The sequence below is a fragment of the Garra rufa genome, chromosome 7, assembly GCF_049309525.1.
Source record: "Garra rufa chromosome 7, GarRuf1.0, whole genome shotgun sequence".
Classification (NCBI taxonomy): domain Eukaryota; kingdom Metazoa; phylum Chordata; class Actinopteri; order Cypriniformes; family Cyprinidae; genus Garra; species Garra rufa.
Window position 1 is genome coordinate 877,449 of NC_133367.1, and position 18,546 is coordinate 895,994.

An 18,546-nucleotide genomic window follows, 5' to 3' on the forward strand; every position below is an offset into this window, starting at 1 on the left:
AAGGATCTTCAAGGTGATGCCATTTTTGATTCCACATAGAACCATTCAGTCAAGGGTTCTTAAAAGAACCATCTCTTTCTTACCTTTTTACAATCTGAAGAACCTTCTTTCACCACAAAGAACCTTTTGCGGAACAGAAAGGCTCTTCAGATGTTAAAGGTTCTTTATGGAACCAATTAAGGTAATTTATGACATACTGAAGCACCATTACTTTAAGAGTGTAGCAAGGCTAAAGTCATGGGTTCGATACCTAGGGAATGTATGAACTTCGTAAATCCTTATGTTTTACTGTCTGCTTTATCTGTCTGTGAAAGTTCTTCTGTGTTTTAATGTCAATGCAGATGGAGAGAACAGGCTGTCGGTGATGGAGGGAACGTCTGTCACTCTAGAATCTGGCATTTCTAAAATAAACAGTGATGACGTAATTGTATGGAGGTCGGAGCACGGAGACTCCATCATAGCAAAAATTGATAGAAGAACTGGGATCTTCACTACTTGGGATGGAGCTGATGGGAGATTCAGCGGCACACTGGAGCTGGACAATAAGACCGGATCTCTGACCATCGGGCACATCAAAACTAAACACACTGGACTTTATCATCTCGACATCACTGGCAACCGGCGCACCATATTCAAAAGAGTCTTTATTTCTGTCTGCCGTGAGTATTTGAAATATCTTAACATAAGCTAATAATAACCTGCCGTGAGAACAAATTAAATGTGAGAACAGTTGAGTTCACTTTTAATATAGATGTATTATAAAACTGACAAACAAAACAGAAAGGTGCAAACATTACACAGAAATGCTCAGAAGTTGATGATTGGTTGATCTTTTTCTCATTACAGCACATAACTGGTCTCGATATGTTATGGTCGTAATTGTTGTTGCTGTTTTGCTGTTGGTCGTGATTGGAGGTGTTGTTGCGATTCGCTGTCGTCAAACACAAAATGGCAAGTACGATGAACATATAACATGCAGAGCGCTTGAGATTTACTAACAGAGACTCTGAAGATGTAACAAGGTGTTTGTATCATTAGAACATTTTAAATATGTTTAAATTGGCTTGTTGTTTTTAAAACTGGCATCAGGGGGAATCCCAAACATCAGGAAAGATACTATTTGCACTATTATGTGCAACATCATGACTTTTTAAAAAGTTTTTGCTGACTTGACAGTGGCGCTCATGTCCAAACTGGTGACGTCATTTTAACCATGTTTGTCAGTTTGGCCATTTAGATGAAATAACTTCCTCAAATGGAGACTTTCAGGAGAAGTGATATCAGTCTAATCTTCCAAATAACTGTCTTATTTAATGTTAGTTTTGGACACATTGTCAGACTGAGAATTTCAACATCTCAAAAAGACCATTTACTGAGTGTTCCTGATTTGTTTCTCTTTTTTTGTGTGTTTCAGTTAACCACTCTGTTATATGAAAGCGATGTTTTGCTTTGTGTGTGTGTGTGTGTGGGGTGGTCAGATGTCGTCCAATTCCACTGAAGGTGGAAATGAAATCCAGCTAAAATATGCACCAAGCCTCAACCAGCTTTTCAAGGACGGAAAGGTTCAAAAGGAATAATTTCATTAATTAAAACAATGTCGTTTTGATGTCCATATTGATCAATATTCAAGCACTACTGATTTTTTGTTTGACATGAAAATTTGACTGTACAATTTCCAGAGACATTTATTTGCAGTATTGAACATAACATGGTGCTAGCAACATAAATGAAAATGTAATGCAATTTGAGTCATTTTGTGTTATATATAAAATACATTCAGCTTTTGTTTTTGCAGCCATTAAAAAAGTGCCTTAAAGTCACGCAGGTTTTTAAGATAGTGTTTGTATGATGTGAGTCGGAATCAGTTTTTTTTTTTTTTTCTTCATAAAACTGTGAATTTGTTTTTGTTAAATGTTGGGTACGTTTATAATCTTGTAACTGTGTACTGATCTATGGCTGAATGATTTAAAACTTTTACTTTAAGTGCCAATAAAAACAAGTCTGATTATCTTTAATGACTGGAATTTGTGAGTTTATAGTGTCATTTTTGAGTTTGTATTTAGACTGGAACCGAATTATTTGCAGTTTGTGATTTCGAGACTACTTCATAAAATGTTCATCTTTAACGATTTAAGATTTAAAATTTCACCATTAGATTCTAAATGTTTTCTAGCTCGTCAACTATAAGTATTTAGGACTATGATCAGTTTTAAATCAAATATAGCCTAATTTTAAACTGTCTACTTCGTGTTTACATTGGTTAGCGGCGCTGATCTTGGAAAGCAGAATTCCTGTGTTGAACACTAGATGGAGTTGTAGCATTATAATATGTACACTGCTTGTTTATGTATCATTTATATAGTATATAGGCTGTATATAAGGTCATAATGTTTAAGAAGTGGTGAACATTTTCAATAGTTTTTTTCTAATAAAAGCAAAGTAACAGTTAACAGTTGCCTGTAAAAACCACATAATTTACAAGCATAATTTCTGTGGAAATATGACCAGTCCCTCTAGTGGTCAAATGCAACATATTCATTTTTGAGGTTGTTTACATCAAGGCGAGGTAGTAAATGCATGCCGCAATATAGGACTGTTGTAAGTTATCAAAGCTATATATGTAGGTCCTAATGCCTATATTTGTAAATATATTTGATGGAAATGCAAGAGACGGTTATATATTAACAATACAGGCGCAGGTAAAAACTTAAATGAATTTGATTTGGGATATTACATACGAAACAGTAGCAAGTTTGGCTAAACTTGAATGAACACTGCTAGCCTAAGGTAGGCCTACGTGTTTCAAATGTGTAGTAATGTTCGCGTGACTCCATACCTACAACATCGACGTTATGGACTTCCGTTCCGCTTGAGTTTTAAATCTTGGATCCGAGCCATATATCTGGGGACAATACCAGAGGGTTGAGGGTGAATTTTTGACAAGTAAACAACATTTTGGTGCACAGCACCCTAACCGCATCGAGGTGAACCAGAAAACCTTGCAAACAAATATTTGGTAATTATATTAATTTATCAAACAATGCTCTTTTTGCGATTAATAACAGTCAAGACTCCAGACCCCACATTCACCTTGTTTTTTTTTTTTTTTTTTGATAATGGATCGTTGATGAGAAGCAGGTGCAGACCGTAATCATCATCATCATCATCATCATCATCGCTCACAAGTTTGTATCTGGACTTTGACACAGTAAGGTTTCCTTGAGGTGAGTTTTTTTTTTTTTACGTCTTTCTCTGAGTCCTCTTTAACATTGTGAGGTTTAACTTTGGCATTCTCTTGCTAAAGATGTCTAACTGACAAAACAAATATTTGTTAAAAAATGAACAATATCTTTTCTTTTCTTTTTACACTGAATAAACTGAGCTGAATAACTTTTTAACTGCAAGGCATTTTATACAAATACGGTGCAGAATGGGCGGATCGATCTTTTGATGTTTCATTGAAAGGATCGACCCTCGCATAATACCATAGTAGCCTATCGCTATTTTAAAGAGCTTTTTTAATATTTATATTTTTTATGTACAACAGTATTTTATTGTTATGTACAATAAAGCTTTAAAGCGCAAAAATATATGTAGCGTTGTGAAGAACAAAACTGCTCTGCTCATCTGTACGCAAAGGCTTAAAAGACAAAATCAATCAATCACAGATTGTTCGCTACTGACCTTGCGCTCAAAGCACTTATTGAAACAGGGCTGTTATTGCGTAGAGTAGACCAGTGGTTCCCAACCACGTTCCTGGAGGCCCCCAACACTGAACATTTTGCATCTCTCCTTTGTTTGACACACCAATTTCAGGTCTTGGAGTCTCTGCTAATGAGCAGATTATCTAAATCGTGTGTTGATTGAAGAGACATGGAAAACATGCAGTTTTGGAGGGCATCCAGGACAGTGGTTGGGAACCACTGACGGGGATCATAAACCATTCCTCAGATCTTGCCCTGGAGAGCCAATGCGCTGAAGAGTTTTACTCCAACCCCGATTAAACTCACCTACCTGGGATTTTCTAATGATCCTGAAGACATTGCTCATATAAAACTATCATAATAACAGTCTCACGATGCATTTAGAAAATGCAGTTAACAAAGAAACGTGTACCTTTTTGGTTACTGCCCCCCAGTAAAAAGCCAAAGGTAGGCTAATTTGAGCCAATTTTTAACAGCATAAACAAAAGAGCTGTATGTCTACAATTACCCATTTTTATTCTTACAAATATTTAAAAGGGTTACTCTACCCCAAAATGGAAATTTTGTCAAGAATCACTTACCCCCAGACCTGTAAAAGCTTTGGAACACAAATTAAGATATTTTTGATGAATTCTGAGACCTCTCTGTCTCTTTCATAGATCGTTTTCACTGAAACAGCAATGAGATCGGTAAAATAATCCATGTGACATCAGGGGTTCAACTGTGTTTTTTACGAAGCTACGAGAATACTTTTTGTACACAAAGAAAAATGCTTCACCCTAGCACCATTTTGGAGTAAATAATAGCAAATAGCATGCAGTGTTCTTTATCAAAGCGTAAATAAATATTGAAAACGTATCCGCATGTTGCGGCTGAATTTTATAAACGTCCATTTCACAGTAATATTTGAGCGTTGTTGAGCCGATTCTTCATGATTGCCTGATTAGTTCTGTTTCTTTTAGCTTGCTTATTGTACACATTGTCATATAGAAGCTTTTAGATATTGTTCTGTTTTTGTTAAAAAAAAACAAGGAGGCAGCTTTCGCAATACAAAGTCAATGGAGAGCGTTGGATTGTTTTGGCTGCATGGGCGTGGCTTAAATGCGCTCTATCTCTATTTTACTTCTGAATGGGAAAAAGGGCAATGCACATTGCACAAAATGGCTGAATAGCCCTGCCTTCTACATAGAATAACCGACGATGGCTATATTGGTAAAGTCATAGCATCACTGCAGCTGCCAATAAACGCTCTGGTTGCTATAAAAGTCCATTGACATCATTAGCTCTTCTGGCCTGACCAAAAAAAACAAAAACTTTTTTTTATGATATTGGGAATAAGAATCCACATTTGTGAGGCAGCTGTTGTCAGATTTTGTTGGTCATTTCAAAAATGAAATGTACAGTAATTTTAAATAGTGTAGATTGATTTAGCAACATGGTTAGCATTCCTTGACAGTTTTTCTGCAATCATGTCAACTGTCCAGTATTTTCTGTTGGCTATTTAGAATCAGAACCAGTAATGCCCTAATCAGTCAGCCAGAAATCATGAGCTGGATGAGCTGCATTTGAGACGAATGGCATTGAAGTTGTTGAAAATAGTTTTTATTTATTTATTTTTTGCTTCACATTTGAGCCAAACTCATGTCACAGAGTAAAACTACTTCTTTGAGAATGTGGCTTTGGAGGACAGCAGTTATTTTACTGAAAAATGTACAGCAGTTTGCATTACAGTACAAGTATAGTCACAGCCTGCAACTTTTAGTTAGTTACTGCACAAAAGTGATGATAAATAGGTTAAGAATTATTATTGATCAAGAGCATGAACTTACAACAGAAATTTTATTTATGACAGTAAAATGACTCTAGCATACTAAAAGACAAAAATGGGATATAGTGTTTATAAAAATAAAAGTGTGATATGAACTTATGAAGAAAATTAGTTTTTTTAGAAATGTCTTCATCTTTTCTTGTTAGAGCTGGAAATGACAACTGACGATAGCATTTACACTTTTCTCACTTCTTGTTCTTTGCACCACACGTCCATTTTCTCATGCAGTGAAAAAACACATTGACAACGTGAAACAAAATCTCTTCTTTAAAAGTAAAGGATTTTTATGACTTTTATATTTTACACTAATATTACTTTACATATACACCAGCACTGAAAGGTATCAAAGCTATTCTGTGTAAAGCATGAGCCAAACTGTAGGTATCATGTCAAGAATGGAAAAACACTGTTAAACCACATGCTATTGATGCATCAAGACAAACACGAACTGACATTAACCACAGATGTCCAGTAATAGACTTGTGCTCATGCAGATCTGTCTACCCAACAGATCAAACCACATCTTTGTACAGATGAACATATCAAACCACAGCAGAGCCATAAAAAAAAAAAATTGACTTACAAACTGAGCTGCTAGAGCCTCAGATAAAAAGTAGTGGAACAAAAGGACACTTTACAGAAAAAACTGTGAAACTGCAGTTCTAATATTTTTAAATGTATATTATTTACTTCAAAAATGATAAACCAGCATTTATTTTTGGCAGAAAACCACTGACAGACCTTAGGCTTCTCTTAACTTATTCGTGTTAATGTTACACCCTGGCCAAAACATTTTTAACAAGGCAAGTCCCTGTATTACAAATTACACTTCAGACTCCCCAGAAAGATCCTACTGTTTGCCTGCTTTCTGATCCTACTCAGGGTAAAACCAGATCAAAACTAAAAAAAAAAAAAATAAAAAAAAAAAAAAAATAAATTAACATTGCACTTCAGTGATAAAACGTATGGATTCGGATGGTGATTTGATGAGATCATTAATTCATGATGTCTGACAGGGATAGCCATGTGCTAAATGCCCCAGGCATTTCTGTAAAAAAACTTTTATACAAGGAGGTCAATTGAGATCAAACTAAACATCAGTGTGTACAGTAAAGTATGATGAATATGTTAGTATTTTATAAACTAAAATTTTAGAGTAAAATTTAGTTTTTATTCACCAAAAACCAACTGCCCATGTATGTGCACGTCATGCAACAGTGGAGTCAGATTGCATAAAGTCTGATTTCTGTAATCTGCTAGTATATCTATTCAATTTGTTTCAAAGATGTTAGGAATTGTCTTATATTGTAATAAAACTAAAATTTGAACATATATCAACATAGCCATTTAAAATGAATTATTATAGTATTCAATGTCAACTTCACACAAATGGAGACAAATTTGCATTTTGTCTGCCAAAAAGGTACAGCATAGGTCAAGGAGTCAGAAAAAAAGAGAATATTCCAACGGACAGTGGAAGCATAATGAAATTATAATAAGTTATTACAATCAGCAGTTTTTGATTAGATTTTTATATTGCTAATAGGTTTCTGCATATATGTAACTATTGTTTTTGTTTTTACAGTATGTTTTATTGTTATTATATTGTAATATCATTGCATAACATGCTATAAAAAAATAAAAAAAATTAGGGCTGCAACAACGAATCGATAAAATCGATAAAAATCGATTACTAAAAGCGTTGGCAACGAATTTCATAATCGATTCGTTGTGTCGCGCGACGCAGAGACATTTGGTTGTTATTATATATATTTAAAAAAATTGAGCGCAGAGCGGAGTGGACACATTCGGTCTCTCTCCCGCACTGATGCCAGCAGAGTTCGGCACCTCATAAGCTGTGTTTCCATCCAAAAATGCGGATTGCTGTGGTGTACATGCTGCATTTCCCATCAAGAAGCCTCTCAAATTAAATTCCTCAGTGCGCATTAAAAAAGTCATGTGACTTTGCACGCTGGAACGTGCATATATATATATATTCACAACAGTAATTACTTATTTCTGTTACTACTTGATTCGCCTCATGTAGCTTATATACATTCACCCTCTTCCATTTGCCATTTATTATTATTTAGCTGCTTTATCTGCCTCTTCATTGCTGACTAATCCCATGTGGCCATTTTTTCCAACAAACAATGATGTTAAAATCTTGCTTCTTTAAAAAGTCAATTTTTCTAGTACTCTAATAATTGTAAATGTAGATGTTCAGTTTTCAAAGACTCGAGTGCTTAGGCAGGTCACAGAATCTATGCAAATAAATCATTGACATTGTTGTGCCTTTTTTTATTTGTTCTAGAGCTAGAAAGTAATGCATAATATGTCTTTGATCCATCTGTGTACATCGGTACATCAGATGGTATCCATTCAAATATATGATTTTTCAATTTACATTTAAAAGTCATATACTGCAGTTTGTTTTAGATTGATAAGCAGCAGAATCCTTAATCTCTGAAAAAAAAATCTGTTTCTGTTTGCTCTCCAGGTGTGTTTGGTGAGTATGTGTCAGTGGTGGAGGGAGATTCAGTTACTTTGCACACTGATGTCACTAAAATGTATGAAAAAGACTGTGGAAATTTAGAGATGATAAATCCCTGATTTATTAAATCCCTGACACATGATAATGTTCCTGGTGGGAGACTCAGAGACAGACTGAAGCTGGATAATCAAATTGGATCTCTGACCATCACAAACATCACAACTCAACATGCTGGACGTTATGAAGTCAAGATTAATGGAAGGAAAAATTATCGGGTAATGAACCTTTTCCAATCAAGTTAGGGTGGAAAGCATTGGCACAGCTTCGTTTTACATCACTAAACAATTAAACCATATTTTCATCTGTACGATTAAAACTACAGTACATCCCAGAATGTGTGTATTTATATATTTCTTTTAACCTCTAGCAGATCTGACGTCATAAACCAGAAGAACAACAGCCGCCGCAGCAGCCACGCCCATCAGAGCAGTGACGACCAATCGGAACACAGCTTCAAGAGTGTCACAACAATGGATGTGAACTTCTGTAAATAAATAAATAAATTGTGATTTTCAATAAGCCGACTTAAGTCTCTAGATGAACTTACAAACTTAACTTTTTACTGAACTATTAGCCTGTTTAGAAAGGCATGATTAGGCAATGGTAAATGATATCAGTAGCTCATTCATCATTTCATTCATCTTTTTTAATGCCATCTTAAGCTCAGAATCAACAAATTAAGATGCAATAGTTGCTCATATTAGCACTGGCGTACCTGCACTGCAGAGTTTGCTGATGTCCAGATGTTGAGTCTGGTTGCTGATGGTATTGTTGAGCACACAGCTGTAGGTGTTTTTATCCTGATATTCCACCTCCAGAGGTAGAGAGAGACTGATGCTGAGATCAGACACACTGATGTTGGACAATAAACTGTTTCCTTTGTACCAGGAGAGAGTCACACCACTCAAATTCACCACTGAACACACCAGTAAACAATAGGATGATAATGATGATGATGATGATGATGATGTACATTGTGAAGTGTCTCTGCTGATGACAGGAACAGGCAGACGAGCTAAAAACATAAGATAAACAAGACTAGATCAGAAATGTTTGTGGCAGAATCAGTGTCTTATGAGAGTGATCTTCACTCCTCTCTCAGCAATTAAAAAAGATTATTACACATAATTATGCTTAATTAAAATAATGTGGTTATTTTATTAATAATCAAAGTAATTGAAATATTAAAATACATTAAATTTAAAGGTAAATGAAAAAGGCGAAAAACAAACATTTTACTTACAATAGACACTGAGACTGAAATCCTTGCTCACACTGTTGGTCAGTAGTTTATAGAGTCCAGCATGATCAGTTGTGATGTTTGTGATGGTCAGAGATCCAGTTTGATGATCCAGCTTCAGTCTGTCTCTGAATCTCCCATCAAGAACATCATCATTTATAGTGATGCTGCTGGCCATTACATCGATTTGAGCAATTAAAGTGTTTTTAGCTCCAAACCTCCAGAGAATCAGATCCTCATACATTATTTCAGTAAGACCAGTGTTTAGAGTGACTGAATCTCCCTCTGTCACTGACACTGACTTCAGTCCATCACCAAACACACCTGATGAACACAGGTACAGATTTGCTGATTTATTTAAATATTCCACACAGAACAAAACTGCAGCCTGGTTTTTCAAAGCCTTTGATTTATGCTAACGTGGGCCAAAAACATACTCCACTTTACATTGTTTACAAAGTGTTAAATCCATAAATAGTCACACTTTATATTAGGTGGCCTTAACAATTATGTACTTACATCAAAAAATAAGTACAATGTACTTAATGTGGACCTATTGCATTGCAAAACTCTTTTGTTTATTAAGGTGGGATATAAGGTTATGGACAGGTTTGGTATGGGTAGGTTTAAGGGTGGGTTAGGGTGTAAGGGATGGGTCAACAGTGGTAATTACAGAAATTAATTAGAAATGTAATTGAATATAGGTTAAAAAAAGATGAGTACAATATAAAAACATTTATGTACACAATAAGTACATTGTACAAAATTATTAATTTAAATGTAAGTACATATTTTAAGGCCAGCAAATATAAAGTGAGACCCCATAAATTATTTTATATAAAATAGATTTGCTGTTGTAGCACCTGCCCTATTTTTTCCTCCTGTGGATTAAATTAGATCTCACAATAATTTTGGTTAAAGCATCTTTTACTTTGAAAATCCTCTGGCTGATTAAATACTTTTTGGGACTATAGTACATCTCTGTAAATACAATCTATCAGATTAAAGCTAAAGCACAAAGTGTTTTCTTAAATCGATTATCACTTACCGACTAGGTGCCACAAGTAGAACAAAACCAACATGTGAACCATTTTCAGATAACCGCACTTGAAGTGTGTGAACAAACTAAAAGGACAGTGTTAAACTGCTTCTATATGTGTTGATTCATCTACCAATAATATTTGAGCACCACCCACTCACTACACATGCACAGCTCTTCATGCATGCATTGGTTATACATATTCTGTTCTATATTATTATTTTTATTTCATTTTTTTGCAACAGTATAATTTCAAATATTTTTTTGTATATTCAGTATTATTCAAGGGTGTATTTCCTCGTGGTGCCATCAGCAGATCACTAGATCACTTGTTTTAATATATGCAATATATATATATATATATATATATATATATATATAAATAATGCAAAAGCTGGGGTTTTTTTTTCAACCTGCAAATCAAACCACATCTCTGTCTACATAGGCCAACAGAGGTTTCACTTTGAATCATATATTGAAGAAGTAGCTATTATATATTTCACCTATGGAGATCCTTGCTTTTTAGTCACTTGTTCTCTCTCTTGTGTAGATATGGCCGGGAATCATCAGGAGCTACCTTTTGAAATAATTATTATCCACAAAGAAAAGAAAAAACGAAATGGAGAGAAAGAACATAATAACAGACACGTAAAGAATATGACTAACAGGATATGGAATAAAGAACATAGGCCTACTGAAATGCGGTGGAGGTGGAGAAGGAAGGAAATACTTGATCTGCATTTTTGTTTCGTAAATACAAGACTGACATGTTGCTGTAGGCATTAATGAACTCCAGAAGATGGCAGTAGTGCAACCCCAAGATGCAAGCTGCCGTTAAAATCCAATGAAGAAAAAAAAAAGAGCTTGGGTGGATGCTTTTCATGTCATATTTGTATCATAACCAGCTCGGTTATGAAGCTTCATGAAGCTTTAAAGCATTCCAGCCAGATGTGTTGAAAAGTGGTTCATTTCCCGAGGCTTTGAATGAAAGCTATGGACACCGGCTGATCGATCAAAATAAGATGCAGAAAAAAAATTGTCTGGATAAAAAAAAAAAAAAAAGAAACTGGACAGAGGCCAGTAGAGTGTAAGTTTAAAAACAATATTGTCATGAAATTACGTGCATATGGCAAGCCGTTTTAGCTTAAAATATTCTAAGTGTTACTCGTCGTAATTGCATTTTTACTAGTAATAATTGAATTAGAGAGCTCTATAATTACATTTTTACTTGTAACAATGCATATTAGAGAGCTCTCTAATTCAATTCTAACTATTTTAATTAGAGAGCTCTGTTATTGTATTTTTACTAGTAAGTTCTGAATTATAGAGCTCTCTAATTTAGTTATTACTAGTAACAATGCCATTTAGAGAGCTCTTTAATGCAATTCTTAAAATCCTGGTGTTAAGGACTTATAGAGTAAAGAGTTAAACTTGTGGTGTTGAATTTTAGAGGATTAACATAGTTAGTGTAAACCTTCTCTTTTCTTTTTTCTTTTTTATTAGCTCAAATTCAGCAATTTTACAGTAGGCAAGGCATAAACAAAAGGGAAAAAGAATACAAAAATATAAATAAACAGAAAAAGAAAAGTAAATAAAGCAAATAAATACATACAAAATAATTATATAAAAACATGAAAATGTTTACATACATTAATACACTTGGCAGCTTTGTCAGTAAATTTGTCTGTAAATAGATTTTAGGTATTGCTTTACTTCTGATTTCAGAATGAGAAACAATGGTTTATAATTGCCAAACTTGCATTTATGTATACTGAACTTAGCCAACAACAGTAACAGATTAATCATATTAAATTCCTTATGAAATGACCTGTCGTAAGTGAAAAAACCAAACAAAACAAAGTTGAAAGCTGGGAATGATATCATCTCTTACAAATGTGCAGAAATCTGACCAAAAATTGGTTAAGTAAGGACAAGTCCAAAATAAATGAAAAAAAAAATGTTTCTCTATGTTGACCACAAAATGTACATAGTGTATCAATATCACAGTTAAATTGGTTTACAAGGAAATAGTTAGTGGAGTAATATTTATAAATTAGTTTGAAATAAATTTCCTTTACTTTATTTGTGATTAAATATTTAAGAGGTAGTTTCCAGATTGTATGCCATATCAAACCATCAACACAGCTATTCCAGAAAGTTACAATAGGAGGTCTAGAGACAACATCCCTTTGAAAAGGGGCCCGAACCTGTCGATTATTGTGCTTAACAGAGGAAGAAGAGAAACAACCTTGACCAACAGCAGTGTTAACAGGATCTAAGGATTGCAGAGAAGCTTGTGGACATGTATTTTTACAAAGCATTTTTAACCCAGAGGGGACAGCATTCATAACTACAGCATATTATTTAGGAGTGATTGGGATTTTAAATTTAGACAAAAAATCAGAATAGGTTAACAGAAGACCTTCTTGATTGAAAAGTTGGCTCACCAAAACTATATCACTAGAAAACCAATTAAAAAAAAAAAAGTAGTGTTTTAGATTTATATAGAATATGTTTGTCATTCCATATAAAACATCTATTAGGTGAGAAGTTATGTTTATAGATTAAGTTCCAGGAGAGAAGCATTTGTGTGTGAAAATTGGATAACTTTAACAGAAGTTTAGAAATGCTGTAGTTACAAAGCAAAAAAAAATGAAGTCCTCCAACCTGTGAAAAAATATAGTGAGAAATAATGTTCCATATACTAGTTAATTTTTTTTTTAAATGTTGATCCAGTTAACTTTAAAAGTGTAATTAAGAGTGGTAAAATCTAAAAAGTTTAAACCTCCATTTTCAGTTGTGTTCATAACTACAGATTTCTTAATATAATGGGTTTTATTTTTCCGTAAAAAAAATGAAAGGCATATTATCAATAGTAGACTTGAGGGGATTTATTTAACTTAAGTTTCTAAATAACAAGTAAGACTTGATCTATACAACTAGAAATATCACACAGTACTTTTTTGTCTTCACTTATAGATTGGACATTAGTAAGGCTATCTAAGAAATCAGATCAAGTATCCTTTTCATTAAACCTATAGATTCATAAAGAAAGCTATAAAAAGATGAACAATAACCAGCAATAGATCTTGGGTCATGAGTTAAAATACCGTTAATATTCAGATGTGAAATTGTATTTTTTGAAAGACTTTTCTCTAGTTTCTCTAGTTGAAAAAAAAAAGCAGAGTTTTGTTCACCCTTCTCCAGCCATCTTTGTCTAGATCTAATGAAAGCCCCCTCTGCTTTCCTTTTATATCATCTAGGTGATTTTTAAGAGTAAATAGTTCAATTTTTTCACTGTCTGAGATCTTTGAGTGAAAGCTGTAATCTTTTAAATTATATTTTTTCTTCATGTTTTCTGGCTTTAGCTAATCCACTTCCATAATTTCTTAAAAATTTACCTATTTCAAACTTTAATAATTCCCAGTTATTACAATAATCATTACTTAGTTGAGCTAAATTCCAATAATGTGCAATCAAACTGTGAATGGTAATCTTAACAGATTCGTTGTCCAGAATTGAATTATTAAGTTTCCAGTATGAGTTATTAAGGTTGTTGGAAAAAGGTTGTAGGCCAACTAGGGTTGTGACGATGAGGAAATTTCCCCACCGGTTAATCGGCACGTGACAACACCGGTAATACCGGTATCACCGTGGGGGTGGGGGTTTCCTCTTTTTTCTGCTTTCAAATAGCTTATAAATGCGTGCGTATTATACTTTCACTTTCAGTTTTGCGGGAATTGCCAATTCGGCGTCAATTATTTTAATGGACGACAACGAAACTACAAAAAAACAAAACTTTGAACCCAAAATATTGCCAATTCCCGAAAAACTGAAAGTGAAAGTATAATACGCACGCATTTATAAGCTTTTGGACACTAAATAGTCCGCCATTCTCTTTCTGTAAATTCGACTCTTCGCACAGATAATTAATACGGCCAATTCACCATCAGCAATCACACTCCGTATCCAAGCACTACAAGAGAATCCCTTTAAATAGCCAAGCAGTCTTACCTTCATCATCTCTTGTTTTCAGCATCCCTCTCCCTGGGCAGGGGGAGTGCCCTGGGCTCGGCCAAACATGCTTAACTTTTACGCTGTTTATTATATGTAAGCGCGAACTCCTCACGTGATAAATGAAATATGACGCATTGTAGCTATGTTCAGTTTTTAATTATATTGCATGCTCTCGTCTTAAGTAAATTATTTAGAATGATATTTTCCATTCAATTCAAATAAATATTTAATAAAAAAACGAATACTTAAAAAAAAAAAAAAAAAAGTGGAGACGGTGTCACGGTGGAAAAGTGATGTCACCGGTGTTCCGTCTTAAAACCGGTAACACCGTCAACACCGTCTATCGTGGCAAGCCTAAGGCCAACATTAACAGAAACTGCTTTATGGTCTGTCAGAGGCATAGGAAGAATGTTGATTAAAATGTATTCTTTCTGCAAGCTACAAGAAGCTAGCCAATAATCAATACGAGACATGGCAGTACATGCCTTATTGTTCCATGTAAAGGAATTTAAGTTAGGGAATTTCTCCCTCCAAATGTCTTTTATACCAAATTTCTCCATAAAGGCCTTAAGTGTGGTACTAGAAGAAGATGGAGCACGAGGAGGCCATCTGTCGAGGAAATTGTCCAAAGTAATGTTAAAATCACCTCCAATTTATATAAGTGAATTGGGGAATTTACATAAGCAATGTGTTAAGCGAAATTCTAAAGTATCAAACAAGTCATCATTTTCACTTTTAAAGTTGTACCCATAAACGTTTACAAGAAATACTGTCAAAAGATCAACCTTTGCAACTAAAAGAGCAACGATACACAACAGTTTCTGGTTCAAACATTGATTTATTCCACAATCTGTTTGTTACAGATAGGCGTGACTGTGTTTGTGTGTGTGTGGTTTCTGAAATAAAGGAATAACAAGAAATAAATTAAATAAACTTTCAAACAACTTACAAAGCGTGTAAGTATTACTATAAATGAAACAATACTGAAATAAGACTTTAAGTTACAATCGTAATTTCACTTATGGCCGCTAGGCGGAGCTCCAACACTAATAATAGAACAGACGATATTACGTGCCATCTTGCCAAACGTGATCAATTAGGATTAATCGTTTTACATTACATAAACATGTTCCAACTGTAAATACGAATATTGATAATACAAATGTCTTAGAGCTCCATAGCAGCATAATTGGTGAATGTATTTGCAGCGAACAGAAATCTCAACAGTGTATTTGTACATATCTTTAAATCGAACTCTCATAACGTGCTTAACTATCGAGGAAACATACAATATAACATCAGCTCTACACACACACACACGAGTCTACACATATACATACATGTCCAAATAATGTACATTTAAGGTAAACTTACGTTTTCATGAACGCACACACATTGAAAAAACAACGATCGGTCTTGAGGCAGCAGTAGAATATTCTGTGGACTGAACTAGTCTTGGCACGTCCCTGACTCCGCCCACATAAAATGCACTTCAAATTAAGAGTTCGGCAGGGATTTTATACAGTCAGACTTTTGCTGCTTAGCTAATAAAAACAATGTTTAACATTTAATCTCAAACATGCATACAAGTTGACTTTGAAAATGAAAACGAACTGTGAAATAAAAGAGACAATAAAACGTTCGATTTCGACATTTCGATTTTAATTGTGTCACTATTATTGCATGAGCATTAATAAAAAGCTTTGTAAAACCTGGATTTGCATTTTCTTTTTCACATTAACCTTTTCATTTTAAGATTGGCAGCTCTGACTCGAGATTGCAGTGAAAATGAAATGTCAAATCACCAACTGCACTTTATTTTTCAATTTGTCAGGGAAAATGCATTGTCACAGTGAAAATAAAAATGAAAATAAAATCAATTCATTTCGTTTTCAATTTTGGCACATATTTTGCGTATAGCTTTTTATAATGAAATTGTTAACCTGGTTTTCATTTTCATTTTTAGAATTAAATGGGCAGAAAATGCCTTCCATACAATAGAATTGTCTTTAAGTTCAAATCAAAGCTATGTCCTAAACAGGCCCGGATATAGGCATGGGCAAGGTGGGGCAATGCCCCCCTAAATGCTGTGACTGCCCCCCCAAACGTAAAGGCATGCAAAATTCCGAATTTCATAAAACAAACAAACTAAATTGCCTTATGTTATTTATCCTATTTACACGAAGGTATGTCATTTCTGTCTCTACATGATCGCGCGTTTACAATGTCTCCTCAGCGAAAACACGGACGGGATCGCGCACTCCATTCATAAAAACCGACTTTACTATAGCGCGGAATACCACAGAATTCGTCGATTTTTGGATTAATAAATCAAAAGTTGGTCTGTCACTTAATTCAAATCGCGATATGGACTAGTGTCTGTGAAAACTGAAATGCAAAAAGACTGGAAAATAATTTAAAAAGACTGATGATGATGGCAATGTAGAGTTTGAAGACCTCTCTACCGTTTGCAAATATCTACACGGGTATAAAAATGCATTTCCTCAGCTCCATCGCATGTATGTGACCTCCCTTGTGATTGGAATATCATCTACATCATGCTAAAGCTCTTTCTCCACTTTGTCTCGTGTTCTTACTCCCTTCCGCCACACTATTGCTACATGAAAGAAAAAGAAATGTAGTTATTCTGGCTCAGGAGAAGGGCATAACCACAGGCCTAGATATGCATGCATTTGTTAGTCTTTTTGCACAGAAAAGCAGACGACTGATGCTTTAAAAAAAAAAAAAAATTTGTAAAAAAAAAATACACAAAAAAAGAAATAAAAAAATATATGAATAAAATAAAAAGACAAAAAAATGAAAAGATAGATAGATAGATAGATAGATAGATAGATAGATAGATAGATAGATAGATATAGACATTTAAAAAAGTAAAAATTAAAAAAAAAAAAAAAAAAAACAACAACATAAATGCAGCCTCAAAAGGGCACAAGCCAGTGTCCTATTTGTGCCGGTCCCAAGCCCGGGTAAATGCAGAGGGTAGGCCATCAAACATAAAACCTATAAGACAAATCAAATGGATCAAAGGAGAAGATAGAGATATGGATAGGTGGACTGATATGATGACAGCATAGTTAGTATAGTTTTCTTTGCATAGATAATTAGAGAAGCTCACCCACACTTGCCCCCCCCAATATTCTACATGCACCCCCTAATGGGGCTGGCTAAATCCGGCCCTGGTCCTAAAACGTATTTGTATAAAATATTTTAGATGGAAACGCAAGAGACTATTATATATTAACAACACTGGCGCAATAAGTAAAAACTTACATGAATTTGATGTGGGATATTACACACGAAACAGTAACAAGTTTGGCTAAACTTGGATGAACACTGCAGTGTAACGTACGTGTTTCAAATGAGTAGTAATGTTCGCGTGACTCCATCTACAACATCGACGTTGTAGACTTCCGCTTGAGTTTTAAACCTTGCATCCGAGCCATGGAGAGCACAATACCAGACGGTTGAGGGTGAACTTTTGACAAGTAAACAACACTTGCACCCTCACCGCATTAGTGTGAATCAGAAAACATTGCAAATAAATACTTGATAATTATATTAATTTCTCGAACAAAGCCTCTGTTGGCGATTAATAACACTAAAGATTCCAGACTCCACATTCAGCCGTGTTTTGTTTCCTAATTTTGCGGTGAAGAGCAGGTGCAGACGATGTAATCATCATCGTAGCTCACAAGTTAGTATTTGGACTTTGACACCAAGTTTCCTTAAGGTAAGAGTTTCTGTTTACGTCTTTCTCTGACTCATCTCGAACATTTTGGCGTTTAGCTTTGACATTCTTTTGCTGAAACTGTTCAACTCTGACATACTAAATTGTTAGTTACAGAACGAACAATTATTTTACACTGAATAAATTAAGCTGAATAACTTTTTAATTGTGGAGTTAGTGCTTTTTTTTGGTAGATATTGCATGACATTTTGAGTGAATCCAGACTTTCATACAAAGACGGTAGCACTAGGAATTGGTGGATCACATAAAAATAGCAATACTATGGTATTTTAAACAGTTTTTATAGAGTAGCTACGAATTTTTATGCGTAAAATACGATCTACTGTAGGTTTATTTATCTGTACATACGCAAAGGCTGAAAGACAGAAGCAATCAATCACAGAGCATTCGCTGCT

The 18,546-nt window shown here is 34.5% G+C and overlaps 2 protein-coding genes and 1 long non-coding RNA gene across 3 annotated transcripts in view; 2 read left to right on the forward strand and 1 right to left on the reverse strand.

Annotated features, from left to right (window-relative positions):
• LOC141339276 (uncharacterized) overlaps positions 1-18,546 on the forward strand; it is a 727,444-nt gene that overhangs the window by 439,157 nt on the left and 269,741 nt on the right. The gene's annotated exons all lie outside the window — the stretch shown is intronic.
• LOC141339283 (uncharacterized) lies at positions 2,567-8,599 on the forward strand. The gene is made up of 4 exons (XR_012355922.1): positions 2,567-3,016; positions 3,136-3,224; positions 8,033-8,301; positions 8,454-8,599. It is a non-coding gene; the product is annotated as an uncharacterized lncRNA (long non-coding RNA).
• LOC141338798 (uncharacterized) lies at positions 8,782-10,417 on the reverse strand. Its single transcript, XM_073844415.1, has 3 exons — positions 10,375-10,417; positions 9,330-9,650; positions 8,782-9,101 (listed from the first exon to the last, which is right to left on the reverse strand). The coding sequence occupies exons 1-3, from the start codon at positions 10,415-10,417 to the stop codon at positions 8,782-8,784; spliced, it is 684 nt and encodes a 227-aa protein (XP_073700516.1).

Excerpts from the sequence above, each read along its gene's own strand:
- LOC141338798 (XM_073844415.1), bottom strand. The coding sequence starts at position 10,417 with ATGGTTCACATGTTGGTTTTGTTCTACTTGTGGCACCTAGTCG. Across the intron at positions 9,651-10,374 it reads CTACTTGTGGCACCTAGTCG|GTGTGTTTGGTGATGGACTG; the intron begins GTAAGTGATAAT and ends TGTGTTCATCAG. Across the intron at positions 9,102-9,329 it reads TTTCAGTCTCAGTGTCTATT|CTCGTCTGCCTGTTCCTGTC; the intron begins GTAAGTAAAATG and ends TTATGTTTTTAG.